The sequence below is a fragment of the Neoarius graeffei genome, chromosome 2 (assembly GCF_027579695.1).
Source record: "Neoarius graeffei isolate fNeoGra1 chromosome 2, fNeoGra1.pri, whole genome shotgun sequence".
NCBI lineage: Eukaryota > Metazoa > Chordata > Actinopteri > Siluriformes > Ariidae > Neoarius > Neoarius graeffei.
Window position 1 is genome coordinate 89,763,527 of NC_083570.1, and position 14,272 is coordinate 89,777,798.

Genomic DNA, 14,272 nt, shown 5'->3' on the forward strand with positions numbered 1-14,272 from the left:
AAGATTTATGCACAGGTCTTTCAATAACGACAAAATTAAACACGGTATTTACTTCCTGAACTGTGCACCAGTCTGGACTTAACATTTTATTGGGATTGTGTTTGGTAGTTTTCGTGTGGCGGTACACTTCGCTCTTCCTTCCCCCCTGTGTCACACGCTGAAATCGCACCTACACAGAGTACAGTCGGCGTGATCGCTGTCCAGTTTCGACTGTACAACGCACGGCCACTCAGCTGCGTATCCGGCTAGAAGTCGCTGTTCGCATCGCCTCCTGTTTTCAGCACAGACTCCATCATTCACAATCCATGGTCACACCTGACACTAGTTTGTAAGAGAAATCCAAAAGTTTCAGTTCTGGAACGTGACCAACCAAGACAGTTTGCTTCCAGGAAGACGACTACGCATCACTACTGCGCATTTCTGAGCGCTACATTTAACACGTGCTGCGACTGGCCGGGAGCATCAATCGGGTTGCCTATCGGCCAATCATAGCGCAGCTAATGTAAGGACATGGAAATTCTTGAAATTATCCGAATCAGTGTTAACAAAGACATGTGAACAGTCCGAATGCCGAAAATATATCGATTTGATCGATACTAGGGGTGGGCGATATATCGAGATTTGCGATATATCGATATGTTTTATGAACACGAAAAAGATTTTGGCATGTCGTATATATCGAGATAATGCTCTAAATTAATATGATTTCGCCACTGTGCTTAATTTCCTTCACTGTGCTATGGTGCTGCCCGCCCCGCCTCCTTCTTGCATTTGTACCCCCTCCCCTCGCGTGTAGGCGGCGTGTTAACTCATTCAACATGGCGGCACCCACGGAAAGCCCGGAGACGGCAGAACTCGTACCAAAAAAAAAGGACAAATGGCTCCATTATATGGAGATATTTTGGTTTTAAACCATCGGACGAACAACAGAAAGAGGTCTACTGCCGGGAATGCAAGAAATTGGTGGCAACCAAAGCGTCGAGCACCACGAACCTGTTCAACCATTTACAGGTACGCCACAAACTTTTGTACGAGGAGTGTGCCAGGCTGAGAGTTAACGCGGTGAGATGAGTTTGAGTTTTGTTTTTAAGGAAAAGGAAGGCAATATGTATTATTTCTATAAGTCAAATTATTATTTATGAAATGAGGGGTTTTTTTTGTTATCTTAAATGTTTAAGACGCACTTTATAAGAACTGCCTACCCTCAGGTTTTATGTTTGTAATTAAAATAAGGCAATATACTACTTCCTTGGTTTGATAATTCATGTTAAAAATGGTGCACAAGCACTTTGTTACTAGTACCTGTCTACCTCTAGGCACTTGGCTGTCTACCTGTTTGCACTTCAATAAAAAAAAAAAAAAACACCTTGCTGAATTTGGTGTGTCTGTTTTTCCTGCATAGATATCGAGATATACAGTATATCGTATATCGAGATATAGCAAAAATATATCGAGATATTTTTTTTTCTCCATATCGCCCAGCCTTAATCGATACACGGAAAAACTGGTCTACACGTAGCACCATCATTGTGCTTCAAATCCGTCGCTTCGACACCCAAATCGTGCACGTTGGCATCTCTGCGTCTTGTAGATGTATTGCTTAACATCCTCACCAATGTAAAGGGCATATGAAGTATATACGTGGGCTGTGATGGCTACAACATTTAATTTACGGACATAAAGGGAGCATAAATGAGACCTCAGGGAAACGTACGAGTATGAATCCCCAGAGCGGGGATGACCATGCAAGCATTGTTCTTATCCAATCCAGATTAAGTGCTCGATGCGTCACGTTGTGTTTGCGCCCTTGACAAAAAGTCAGTCAGTGTTGAACGTTTTGGCTCCGAGTTGCGGAATTCGCTTGTTCCATGGCAAGTAAACCTATTCAGCTGATCGTCTTCATTTTCTCTCAATAGGTCTGAGGTGATCGTTCATACGTGTTATTTTGCTCCGTTTTGTTCGTATTAACTTTCCACACGCTTGAGTGTCCTGTTTTTGCGAAGATCAGATATCAGCCCATGTGTGTGGTGCAGCAGGTGGTGGAAAAGTGCATGTTAGAGTTAGACGGTTCGTCGCAGTACAGTTAAACACGAAACGAAAACCTTTAACATTAGTATCTGAAGAGCTGGGTTTATTTTCTTTCTCCGCTTGTTTCACCAGGCCGCTATGAAAAATGACTCGCCTGAACATGAAACCTGCTTGTCCCGGATGTCCGGGTTTGTCATGACCCCGACGTGACGAGCCGCTACGCTGCGTGGAACTGTAATAAAAGAAGCGCAGACTCGGACGAGCTCTCACTTCACAGTAATCAAAGTTTTTGCCGTGCACTTTATCTATTTATCGCTGCTCTCACAGACAGCAACGCATGACGTAAAGAACTGGAATACGAGAAGGAGAGTTCGAGTAACACTGACTTGACCCGGCCTGCGTCACCGCCATCATCTCCAACAGGCTCGTGCACAAAATCCAGGAAACTAAAGCTCGACTCTGTTGAAATCCGTGTTACTCAAAGAGATTTTTGCGAAGTGAGCGAGTAAAGGTGACAGACACACAGACGATGGGTGGATGGTGGGGTGGAACCACACGGAGAGGAGAAAAGAGGAGATGGAAAAGAGGAGGAGGAAGTGGAAAAATAGAGGGAGTATTGAAGAGAAGAGTAGAACCTGGTTGTGGGCCCGGGAGGTGGGGAGGCTCTGCAGGCACCTGAGAGCACACAGGCTCTCTGCCACCGAGGAACAACCCAGCCAGAGAGAGCGAGGCAAAGAGCACTGCGTCAGAGAGAGAGAAAGAGAGAGAAAGAGAGGAAATGAGCCATGAAAGAAGTGTTAAAGGGAAAAGCAAAAAGGGGTAGTTAATAGTGAAGGGGAAACAGAGAGAAAGAGAGCGAGAGAAAGAATATATGAGTGCAATTCGGATGATGTTATTGAGAAATGTCAGGCAAGAGTGAGAAAGAGAAAGAATAGAAGGAAAGAAAGAAAGGCAAAGTGAGAAGAGGAGGAAATGAGAGAGTGGGGGTAAGTGAGGGAGAAGGAAAAAAAAAAACAGTGTTAGAGCAACATACAGTGAGCAAATACACACAGACACACCCACCTAATTGCAGACAGTGTTAGACACACAACATTTAAGCATCAGGCTTGTATTATGAAGTGGGCGTGGCTTCGAGAGGGGGCTTGGCTTTACTCCTTCTTTTCATCGTCAAAGAGAGTGGGCTTAATTAGTGTTTATGTGAACATTCAGAGTGTACACACACACACAAACAAACGTATGACCACACCCAAAGTCCGACTGAACAATCAGCTGGAGTCACACTAAGCTCTGGATCACAGATGAACACGAAACCAATGGAGGATGAAGAACCAGGAAGTAAAACAGGTTCTCAATGTGGTTCTCGTTTTAGAACCACAGGAGTGTGACGAATGGAAGAGTTTGGTGCTGACAGTCTCTGACACAATGAGGCACAACGTGACCACAAGAATAATGCCATGTTCACCTGATGCCCATGCCCCAAAAAAAAAAAAAAAAGGGGGGGGGGGGGGGGTGTACAAACTTTATCCTAAAGATACAGATGCCCCTTTTCCACCAAAGCAGTTCCAGGGCTGGTTCGGGGCCAGTGCTTAGTTTGGAACCGGGTTTTCTGTTTCCACTGACAAAGAACTGGCTCTGGGGCCAGAAAAACCGGTTCCAGGCTAGCACCAACTCTCTGCTAGCCTGGGAAATCCCATGCTGCTTTGCACTTAATCGTTCCGATCTGAAAAGACAGCATGGAAACTATGGTCTAAAGGCTCGCCTGAGTTAGGGAGCCAATCAGAGAGTGGGGAGGGGTGGAAAGACGGTGACGCGTACTACTCGACAAACGGAAGCTTGTAGTTTATTTGGGACTGTTTACGGATCACATTTAACATGGCGGCGAGCGATACGAACCAAACTTTCGATCAAGCTTTACACACTGTTCTGAATAGTTTAGAGCGAAAGTTTGTTTTAAAAAAAGAACAGCGTTTGGCGTTACAGTCTTTCTTTGCCTCTTTGTCGCTCTAACTACGTCACCGGGTACAACTGCCATGATTGGCCATGGGCTACGTATACGCCAAACGATAGACATTCGCAACGTCCAATAAACGGCCGTTGACAATCGTAAACCACACCTCCCCTACGAGAAATTCAGTAGGCGGATTCCAGACCATATCTCACTTGTGATATGGTCTGGTGTTAACCAGACTAACTCTCTGCTGGGCCAGAGGAAAGAACCGCTTACGTCAGTGGTGGGGCGGAGTTGTTAAGACCAACAACAAGACCGTGAAAGATCGCCATTTTTAAGCGACGAGAAGCAGCAGCTGTACAAACATGAAGTCATCCATTATTATTATTATTGTTGCTGCTGCTGCTTCCGTGTTGTTTTTGCTTCGATATTCGCGCCAAGGTTTATGCAAATGTAGTGACGTAACTGACATATACAGCGACGTAATGACGTGTCTTCCCTTAGCACCGCGAGATATGGAAAAGCAAACCGGTTCTCAGCTGGCTCGCAAGTTGAATGAGTTGTGAACCAGTACCAGCCCCGATCCAGCCCTGGAACTGCTTTGGTGGAAAAGGGGTAAGAGGGGAGAAAAAAAAATCATCAGGGTACTCCCAAGGGCTGGGGAACATGACAAGATCAACATGATAAGTAACTATAAACGGATAAATAGCAATCTGTCAAATAAAAGTGGGAGATTTTGGCAAATAAAACAGTAAAAAAAAAAAAAAAAAAACTGGAAAGTAAATAACACTGGGGCAGTAACTTGAACGACTTAACATCAAGCTCCATCACATCGCTTTCTCGTTGATTATTTTCCTCTAATAGAACGCTCCGAAGAGTTTTATTCCTTACTTAGTTCAACACCACACAACCTCGACGAATACAAATAACGAGAAGTAGATTTTATTACTAAGAAGAGACGATATTTAGGACAAATAGAGCAGGTTAAAAGAACGACGTTTTCAAGCTGGACTTGAAACCAGGCCATCCTTAAAAAAAATCCGTTTCCTGTCCACCGGGTGAGCAAAAAAATTTTCAGTCGGGAGGGATATATATATATATATATATATGGATAAAGGCCAATTTATGCTGACAATCCAGTCCTCGCAGACAGTGTCTGCGTAGCCCCCCCACCTTCGCAGACGCTCTGTGCGCACCTCCCAAAAATTGTGACCACCGCAGACGCCTCGCAGACAGCGCCGCAGACAAGAGGGCTCTGATTGGTCCACTCTACATCCGCTGTACACGCACTTCCGCTTCCCTACTTTCCCGGTTTGGTTTGTTTTCATGACCGTCATTTTTAAAAACACGAGCGAAGATGGAGCAGCATGAAGAGCGGTTGATTGAGGAAGTGAGGAAGTACGTACATCTATACAACTCCAGTTCTAGTCATTATAAGTAACCGGAGGATAAACACTCCACTAACCACACCCACCAACTACTCCTAGCGATTTCACGACTTCGCGCCCCCTTGCGTTGTGGCGGTGAATAACATCGCGCACGCCTATTACTCCCCGCTCAACGATAAATTACAACTGTCTGCGAAAAGCTATCTGCGAAAGCCTTGTCGCAAGAGCATGCAGAGGCCTTAAGAAATCGCAATGCTGTGTTTGCTTTTTCTTTCAGTACTTTATTACAAAAGCAGACACATTTAATAAAATGACAGTTTAATCAACTGAAACTTGTACAAAAACTTTAAGTTAGCATTTTAAATGCTGACTGCAACATTTGCAAAACTTTTACAAAGGTACTTAAAATGTCCGACACACGGACTTTTTGTAGTTCTAAATCGAGCGTTAGGCCGAGTTCGGATGAAATTACACTATTAAAATGATCACTGAATGATTTGTTTTTCTGAATCTTTATTATTTTGTTGTTCGCTAGAATACCATTTTGCGATTTCACACTTAAGCAAAATTTAAAACTCCGGATCTGCTTCCTTCATGGTGGCTGCCATTTTTTTGTGCCGCACGGCGCATGCGCAGAGCTGATTCAGTTCAGAGTGCGCGCGCGCTCGGCGGAGGCAGTAGTGTGTCGGAGGGAACAGAAGCAGAGATGACGCTTATTTTGTCTCCGGTAAACCAGTCTTCTCTCGTTCAATTACGTGCTGGCATCAAAAGACACCGTTGGTTGTAAATGAACCCAAACTGAGTGGTTGGAGTGTATTTTCATACACAAATGGAGAAATGTTGGCTGAGTGTGTAATTGTGTCGCCCCACTGCAGACCGTTGTCGTTGTTAATTCATAGCATGCTCAGCTGCGTGAATGTGTCATGCACCGAAAATAAGAGATTTACAAGCCAGGAACGCCTCATGATGCAATACGCAAGAAAAGAAAGAAGATTTACTGCCATTTTACTTTGTATTTGAGTAAAGTGAATAAATAAATGGTCTGTGGAAAATACATTTAATCCTGGGAACTGCATGCACAGCAGTTTATTTTGTGTTTACCCCGCCCCCCCGGCTGGCTACTTATTTGTCATGGCTGGCTAGTATGAGCCTTAGTGGAAAGCCCTGGGAATGTGTAAATGTCAAGTTCGATTTTAGATTTACGAACCCGAAAAAAAAAATGTCGAAAAACCGGCGTTAAAAAAAAAAAATTTTCAACCGCACAAACGGCACTCACCCGGCCGGTGGACCGGAAACAGAACATTTTTTAATAATGGCCCCAGGGCAACGTCGGATAAACGTCTCCCGTCACCTGCTCCGCGAGGGATCCTCAGGGTTAACAAATTAACATCATGTTTAACGCTGTCTTATTTTGCGCTGCTGTTGCTGCTCAATCTGCCAGAGATGATAAATGTAGTTGGGCTTCAGCAGAAAAAAAATAAAAATATCAGAACGGTGCTACTGACGCAGAGCCCAGTCTGAAAGGACTGGCCTGGCCCGGAAGGGCCCGAAGGCTGCTAGCAGGGCCCGGGGTCATGCTCTTCTGGAAAATTTTAAAATTAGACCTCATATGGTACATCCTGGTGGCATCTAGTGCTGATTTAGGCACAATTCAACATTATTAAATTAGCTGTTTTTTTTACCTTGTCAGACATGCAAGGGGCAAAATTAGACCTGAAATTAAAACACTTCGCCGCACGCTGCCTCTTCATTTTCCAATTCCAGGATGCCAGGAACAGAATCAAGGTCAAATCATGCAACAGCGCCATCTAGCAACCAGCGCCTATTCCGTGGTTTTATTATGTACGGTTGCGAATGGCAGTCAGTGCACGCAGCGAAACGGTTTACTTTCACTTCTAGGTGGAGTTCCAGGATAATCTAGACCTATATATTACAATATCTTCCTATTTCTATAGTTACTCATTTTCAGAGGGGAATAGGAGATATTTAGGTGCGGAAAGTACTCCGCATTGTTCAATTTATGTTTTTTTTGTTTTGTTTTTTGGTGTGCAAGTGACAGCGTGGCGCTGACGTCGCGGAGCGCCACGTATCCACGCTTCGGGGAAAACCCTACTTCATCAGTGGAGATGTAAAAGCCAACATTATGTTCTAGGGATGGTCAGATTCACCAATTTGTATCGGTGCATCGGCAAAAAAGTTCAGAATGTGATCGTCACTGTTTAAAAAAAATAAATAAATCCGGATACCATTTGAGATGCACTCGAGACACATCATTTCTAACGTCTATGCATCGGTAAAATTTGATTTTTTTTTTAATTTAATTTATGATTTGCTGTCGTCTTAAGAAGAACCAAATTCAAACTATCTGTACCATATCAAATTGCATAGCATCATCTGATTTTGCATTACACTGGCCTTAGCGATGGAGCTGCACATCGCGATTACGTTCATCCGTGGTGGTTGACAAAATACGGATAGGTCACAGACTATGGATTATGGAAATATAATTTAAATAAAGGATACAAAATACGCTGTGGTTATGGATTTTAATACAGATGCATCACGGCTGCTAGTCATTTACATACTGGTCACGGACGTTTCAGCATATTACAGATTGGTTATGGATGATGCGTCAAGGACGGTTAACTTTACGGACGTTGCTACAAGTCTATGGAACAATGACACGGATGTCACAAAGATCGTCTCCATGGTGACGTTATCTGCCGATAGTAGCTACATGATGGAGACAGACGCGCCAGATAAATTCAAACCAATACTCACTAATCAGCAGATGAGTCTTTCGATAAGAGATGCGGAACACCTAATAGCATACGGAGAACACAACTCTGAAATGCCATTTTTGCCAAAAAGGGGTGAAGTTTGTGTGTTTCACCCAAAGACTGATGTAGAAAGTACGGATTGGGTAGCAGAGATGGTCATACATAAATTATAATTTAAAAAAAAAAAAGGATACAAAATACGGCGTGGTCACGGATTTTAATACGGATGCATCGCGGATTGGTCACAGATGTTTCACTATATTACGGATTTCATACGGATAATGCATCACTGATAAATGTTCGGACTGCCGAAGTTCATAATTAAAATATCTAACATGCATTTTAATTTACTACTGATACTTCACAGAAAATATCACACATCTTTGAATAAAAGATGATTATTTTTTTCGCGGTCCGGTTCCCATCAAATCCTGCGCTCTGATTGGCTGGCGAGCGGGTCCGTATCCTACGATACGGACCCCAGTTACGGACCTCTGGCGACTCGCTCGTTCACAACAACAACGAACATAGTAGCAATTTTTGTCAACGTTTATTTTCGCATTTCTCAGGAGAATAGCATTAATTTTACAGCATGGATAGCGATAACGACAGTGTTCACAGCGAAAGCGAGTTTTACTCCCCTGAGGAAGAAGAAATAAAAGAAAACATTTCAGGAGAAAGCTAAAAACCTGTAACTGTTGCTAACGCCGAGCAAAAACATGGCTGAATCCTGAATGACTCCTATTTGTATAAATAGGGGACTACATAGGCAGCAAAATGTAGTTTTTTTCCTGCCATGGAAGTGCACTTGTATACCAAGGAGGAAGCCATTTGCATTACAGCCGTGAATGAGGATTCAAAATGGCGGCTCAGTTCGGTTTTCCCTTTCGGGCGCTCTCGTTTTCTGTTAGAATTTGGTAAAGAAAAAAATGTATATATTACTTACCAGCTTAAGGTCGGTCCGTATGGTGAAATACCGTGACCTCAGCCTTAAATACTGACTTTCAGTACTTAAAAGACCTTGGTCACAGTATTTCACCATACGGACCTCCCAGCTAGTAAATAACTTTTTTTTTCCGTGGTTTAAATCCTGTGTTCTGATTGGCTGGCGAGCGGGTCCATATCCTACGATACGGACCTCAGTTACGGACCTCTGGTGACTCGCTCATTCACAACAACAACAAACATAGTAGCATTTTTCTGTCAACATGTATCTTTTTTTTATAAGATTTATTTCAAAGATTATCAAAAATCTTATAAATTTTTGCCAGCATTTCTCAGGAGAATAGCATTAATTTTACAGCATGGATAGTGATAACGACAGTGTTCACAGCGAAAGCGAGTTTTACTACCCTGAGGAAGAAGAAATAAAAGAAAACATTTCAGGAGAAAGCTAAAACCTGTAACTGTTGCTCACGCCGAGCAAAAACATGGCTGAATCCTGAATGACTCCTATTTGTATAAATAGGGGACGACATAGGTGGCAAAATGTAGTTTTTTTCCTGCCACGGAAGTGCACTTGTATACCGAGGAGGAAGCCATTTGCATTACAGCCGTGAATGAGGATTCAAAAAAGCGTCTCGGCTCAGTTTTCCCTTAGAATTTGGTAAAGAAAAAAATGTATATATTATTTACTAGCGACTTGTCCAGGGTGTACCCCGCCTTTCGCCCGTAGTCAGCTGGGATAGGCTCCAGCTTGCCTGCGACCCTGTAGAAGGATAAAGCGGCTAGAGAGAATGAGATGAGATGAGATTATTTACTAGCTTAAGGTCGGTCCATAAGGTGAAATACCGTGACCTCGGCCTTGTATACTGAAGACCTCGGTCACGGTATTTCACGATACAGACCTCCCGGCTGGTAAATAACATACATGTCCTTTGTATTATATTATATTTTCCATGAATCTGTATTCCGTGACTCACCCATATTCTGTAAACGGTGTTCATTCATTACATCGTTGAGGATATAAAAAGAGAATAACAGAGGGCTTAAAAGAGAACTTTGTGGGACGCCAGTGTTTTTTTTTTCCCCCTCATATCACCCAGCCCTGGTGTATAACCACCACACACACACACACACTGCAGTGTAGTACGGTTAGTCCTTTACAAAAGGATAGCAGAATTATCACAACAGTAAATATGACAAGAAGCCTGTGAGCAATCAGGATACAAAACTCACCAGACTGTTACTGACAAAGTAAAAGGTCATGACGTCATTTCTCTGCACTTTAATATATAGCCTTTGATGATATTCACCTACTAAGAGTTCACTTCCTCATGCACTGCAGAATGAAACAAAACCCAGAGTTAAGGACTGTATGTCAAACCTACTACGAGGAAACAGTTCCAGTTACCAGCTAGTGGATTTGGTTAAACATCTAACCTGGTTAACTGGTCTCCAGTCCAGGACTGAATGGCGCAGTAACACCACTGCAATCAATGACTGGACGCTCCCAGAACACTGATCTGGGCTCCGTCCCAAACCGCATGCAACTGTAAATAGGCAGTAGTGTGAGATTTGCGCACCACCAATAATCTCCATGGCTACGGCTATAGCGCGAGCGCGTATTCTGGCACACTATAAAGGGCTATAATGTGCGATTTTGAACGCGGCTGCTTTCTAGGAACAACTACGCAGTTCTTCTGCGACGTTTTGCTAATCCTGCATTAGCTTTAAATATATCATTTTGTTATTAACTCGAACTGGTTTCAAATGCATAAAGGCGGACATTTTTTTTCTCCCTATTTCAACCGCAGGCCCTTGAATTACACTCTGCTATCGATAGTTAGCAAAACTAGCTCTAGCTCTGTCTCTCTTTAGCTAGCTAGCTAATGTTAATCCCTTTAATAGATGTGCTTTGTTTGTTTATTTATTTACCATCCACACACACAAACTCCTAAACCTTAAGATTGTCTTGAATTCTATACATGAGCTCATGAACATGTCTGGATTCGGCTTTAACTCACCATCAGCTCCAGGGTTTTGTCTTCCATCTCCGGCTCCATGTTGTTGTGCCGCCTGCCTGCCTGCCTGCCTGTCTGTCTGTCCGCCTCTCTGCGAAAATGGAAACCAGTCACAGAGAGCAGTCACGTGTGAAGCCAGAAACAACACGACGCGCCAGCAGCAGCAGTGAGGCCGCTCTGCTTCAACATTCTGTCGGCTTTTCACCTGGTGACAGTCCGGAGAGCGCTGAAGCGGTTTGGTTATAACTCAGCTGGATTTGGACAGACTGCCAGCGCTGTGAAGGATTTATTCAGCTCTTGAGAGAGCACGACAATGAGAACGTCTGAGCATTCTGAGAATTTAAATTGAGAATGTTGTGTGAAACTGCAGAGGTTTAAAGATGCAAACTCTTGATTTGAGTCAGTCAGCGAGTCAGAGTTTCTTCAGCTAACTTTGGTTTACAGGAGTCAGATGAAAAACTTTTTGACTGGATTTAAGTTCAAACTTAACTGTAAAAAGCTCTGTTCTCTTTACATCTAGAATGATCAATCCGAGACACGTTTGGCCAACTTTATTCATATTTAAACATGGGGATAATGGGGCTAAAACACTTGAAGATGGGGATGATGGGGCTAAACCGCATGAAGATGGAGATAAAACACTTGAAGATGGGGATAATTGGGCTAAAACACTTGAAGATGGGGATAATTGGGCTAAAACACTTGAAGATGGGGATAATGGGGATAAAACACTTGAAGATGGGGATGATGGGGCTAAACTGCATGAAGATGGGGATAATTGGGCTAAAACACTTGAAGATGGGGATAATGAGGCTAAATTGCATGAAGATGGGAATAATGGGGCTAAACTGCATGAAGATGGGGCTAAACCACTTGAAGAGGGGGATAATGGGGCTAAAACCACTTGAAGATGGGGATGATGGGGCTAAACCGCATGAAGATGGGGATAAAAACACTTGAAGATGGGGATAATTGGGCTAAAACACTTGAAGATGGGGATAATGGGGCTAAAACACTTGAAGATGGGGATAATGGGGCTAAAACACTTGAAGATGGGGATGATGGGGCTAAACCGCATGAAGATGGGGATGATGGGGCTAAACCGCATGAAGATGGAGATAAAACACTTGAAGATGGGGATAATTGGGCTAAAACACTTGAAGATGGGGATAATGGGGATAAAACACTTGAAGATGGGGATGATGGGGCTAAACCGCATGAAGATGGGGATAAAACACTTGAAGATGGGGATAATTGGGCTAAAACACTTGAAGATGGGGATAATGGGGCTAAATTGCATGAAGATGGGAATAAGGGGGCTAAACTGCATGAAGATGGGGCTAAACCACTTGAAGAGGGGAATAATGGGGCTAAAACCACTTGAAGATGGGGATAATGGGGCTAAACCGCATGAAGATGGGGATAATGGGGCTAAACCGCATGAAGATGGGGATAAAAACACTTGAAGATGGGGATAATGGGGTTACAACACTTGAAGATGGGAATGATGGGGCTAAACCGCATGAAGATGGGGATAAAAACACTTGAAGATGGGGATAATTGGGCTAAAACACTTGAAGATGGGAATGATGGGGCTAAACCGCATGAAGATGGGGATAATGGGGTTAAAACACTTGAAGATGGGGATGATGGGGCTAAAACACTTGAAGATGGGGATAATGGGGCTAAAACACTTGAAGATGGGGATAACTGGGCTAAAACACTTGAAGATGGGGATGATGGGGCTAAAACACTTGAAGATGGGGATGATGGGGCTAAAACACTTGAAGATGGGGATAACTGGGCTAAAACACTTGAAGATGGGGATGATGGGGCTAAAACACTTGAAGATGGGGATAATGGGGCTAAAACACTTGAAGATGGGGATAATGGGGCTAAAACACTTGAAGATGGGGATCATGGGGCTAAACCGCATGAAGATGGAGATAAAACACTTGAAGATGGGGATAATTGGGCTAAAACACTTGAAGATGGGGATAATGGGGATAAAACACTTGATGATGGGGCTAAACTGCATGAAGATGGGGATAAAACACTTGAAGATGGGGATAATGAGGCTAAATTGCATGAAGATGGGAATAATGGGGCTAAACTGCATGAAGATGGGGCTAAACCACTTGAAGAGGGGGATAATGGGGCTAAAACCACTTGAAGATGGGGATGATGGGGATAAACCGCATGAAGATGGGGATAAAAACACTTGAAGATGGGGATAATTGGGCTAAAACACTTGAAGATGGGGATAATGGGGCTAAAACACTTGAAGATGGGGATGATGGGGCTAAACCGCATGAAGATGGAGATAAAACACTTGAAGATGGGGATAATTGGGCTAAAACACTTGAAGATGGGGATAATGGGGCTAAATTGCATGAAGATGGGAATAATGGGGCTAAACTGCATGAAGATGGGGCTAAACCGCATGAAGATGGGGATAAAAACACTTGAAGATGGGGATAATTGGGCTAAAACACTTGAAGATGGGAATGATGGGGCTAAACCGCATGAAGATGGGGATAAAAACACTTGAAGATGGGGATAATGGGGTTAAAACACTTGAAGATGGGGATGATGGGGCTAAAACACTTGAAGATGGGGATAATGGGGCTAAAACACTTGAAGATGGGGATGATGGGGCTAAACCGCATGAAGATGGGGATAAAACACTTGAAGATGGGGATAATGGGGCTAAAACACTTGAAGATGGGGATGATGGGGCTAAACCGCATGAAGATGGGGGTAAAACACTTGAAGATGGGGATAACTGGGCTAAAACACTTGAAGATGGGGATGATGGGGCTAAAACACTTGAAGATGGGGATAATGGGGCTAAAACACTTGAAGATGGGGATAATGGGGCTAAAACACTTGAAGATGGGGATAATGGGGCTAAAACACTTGAAGATGGGGATAATGGGGCTAAAACACTTGAAGATGGGGCTAAACCGCATGAAGATGGGGATAATGGGGCTAAACCGCATGAAGATGGGGATAATGGGGCTAAACCGCATGAAGATGGGGCTAAACCACTTGAAGAGGGGGATAATGGGGCTAAAACCACTTGAAGATGGGGATAATGGGGCTAAACTGCATGAAGATGGGGATAATGGGGCTAAACTGCATGAAGATGGGGATAATGGGGCT

At 43.5% G+C, this 14,272-nt stretch overlaps 1 protein-coding gene across 4 annotated transcripts in view; it reads right to left on the reverse strand.

Annotated features, from left to right (window-relative positions):
• The window catches only part of fbxw11a (F-box and WD repeat domain containing 11a), a 74,762-nt gene extending 63,564 nt beyond the window's left edge, over positions 1-11,198 (reverse strand). For 2 of the 4 annotated variants that reach the window (XM_060915181.1, XM_060915180.1), the window contains exons 1-2: positions 11,111-11,188; positions 2,664-2,768 (exon numbers count right to left, since the gene is read on the reverse strand). In XM_060915181.1, coding sequence (XP_060771164.1) covers positions 2,664-2,768; positions 11,111-11,149 — 144 coding nt within the window. In that variant the 5' untranslated portion in view covers positions 11,150-11,188. Of the gene's footprint in view, positions 1-2,663; positions 2,769-10,322; positions 10,426-10,526; positions 10,637-11,110 lie in introns of all 4 variants that reach the window. The other 2 variants (XM_060915183.1, XM_060915182.1) reach the window with 2 other exon arrangements.
• Positions 11,199-14,272: the final 3,074 nt, after the last annotated feature.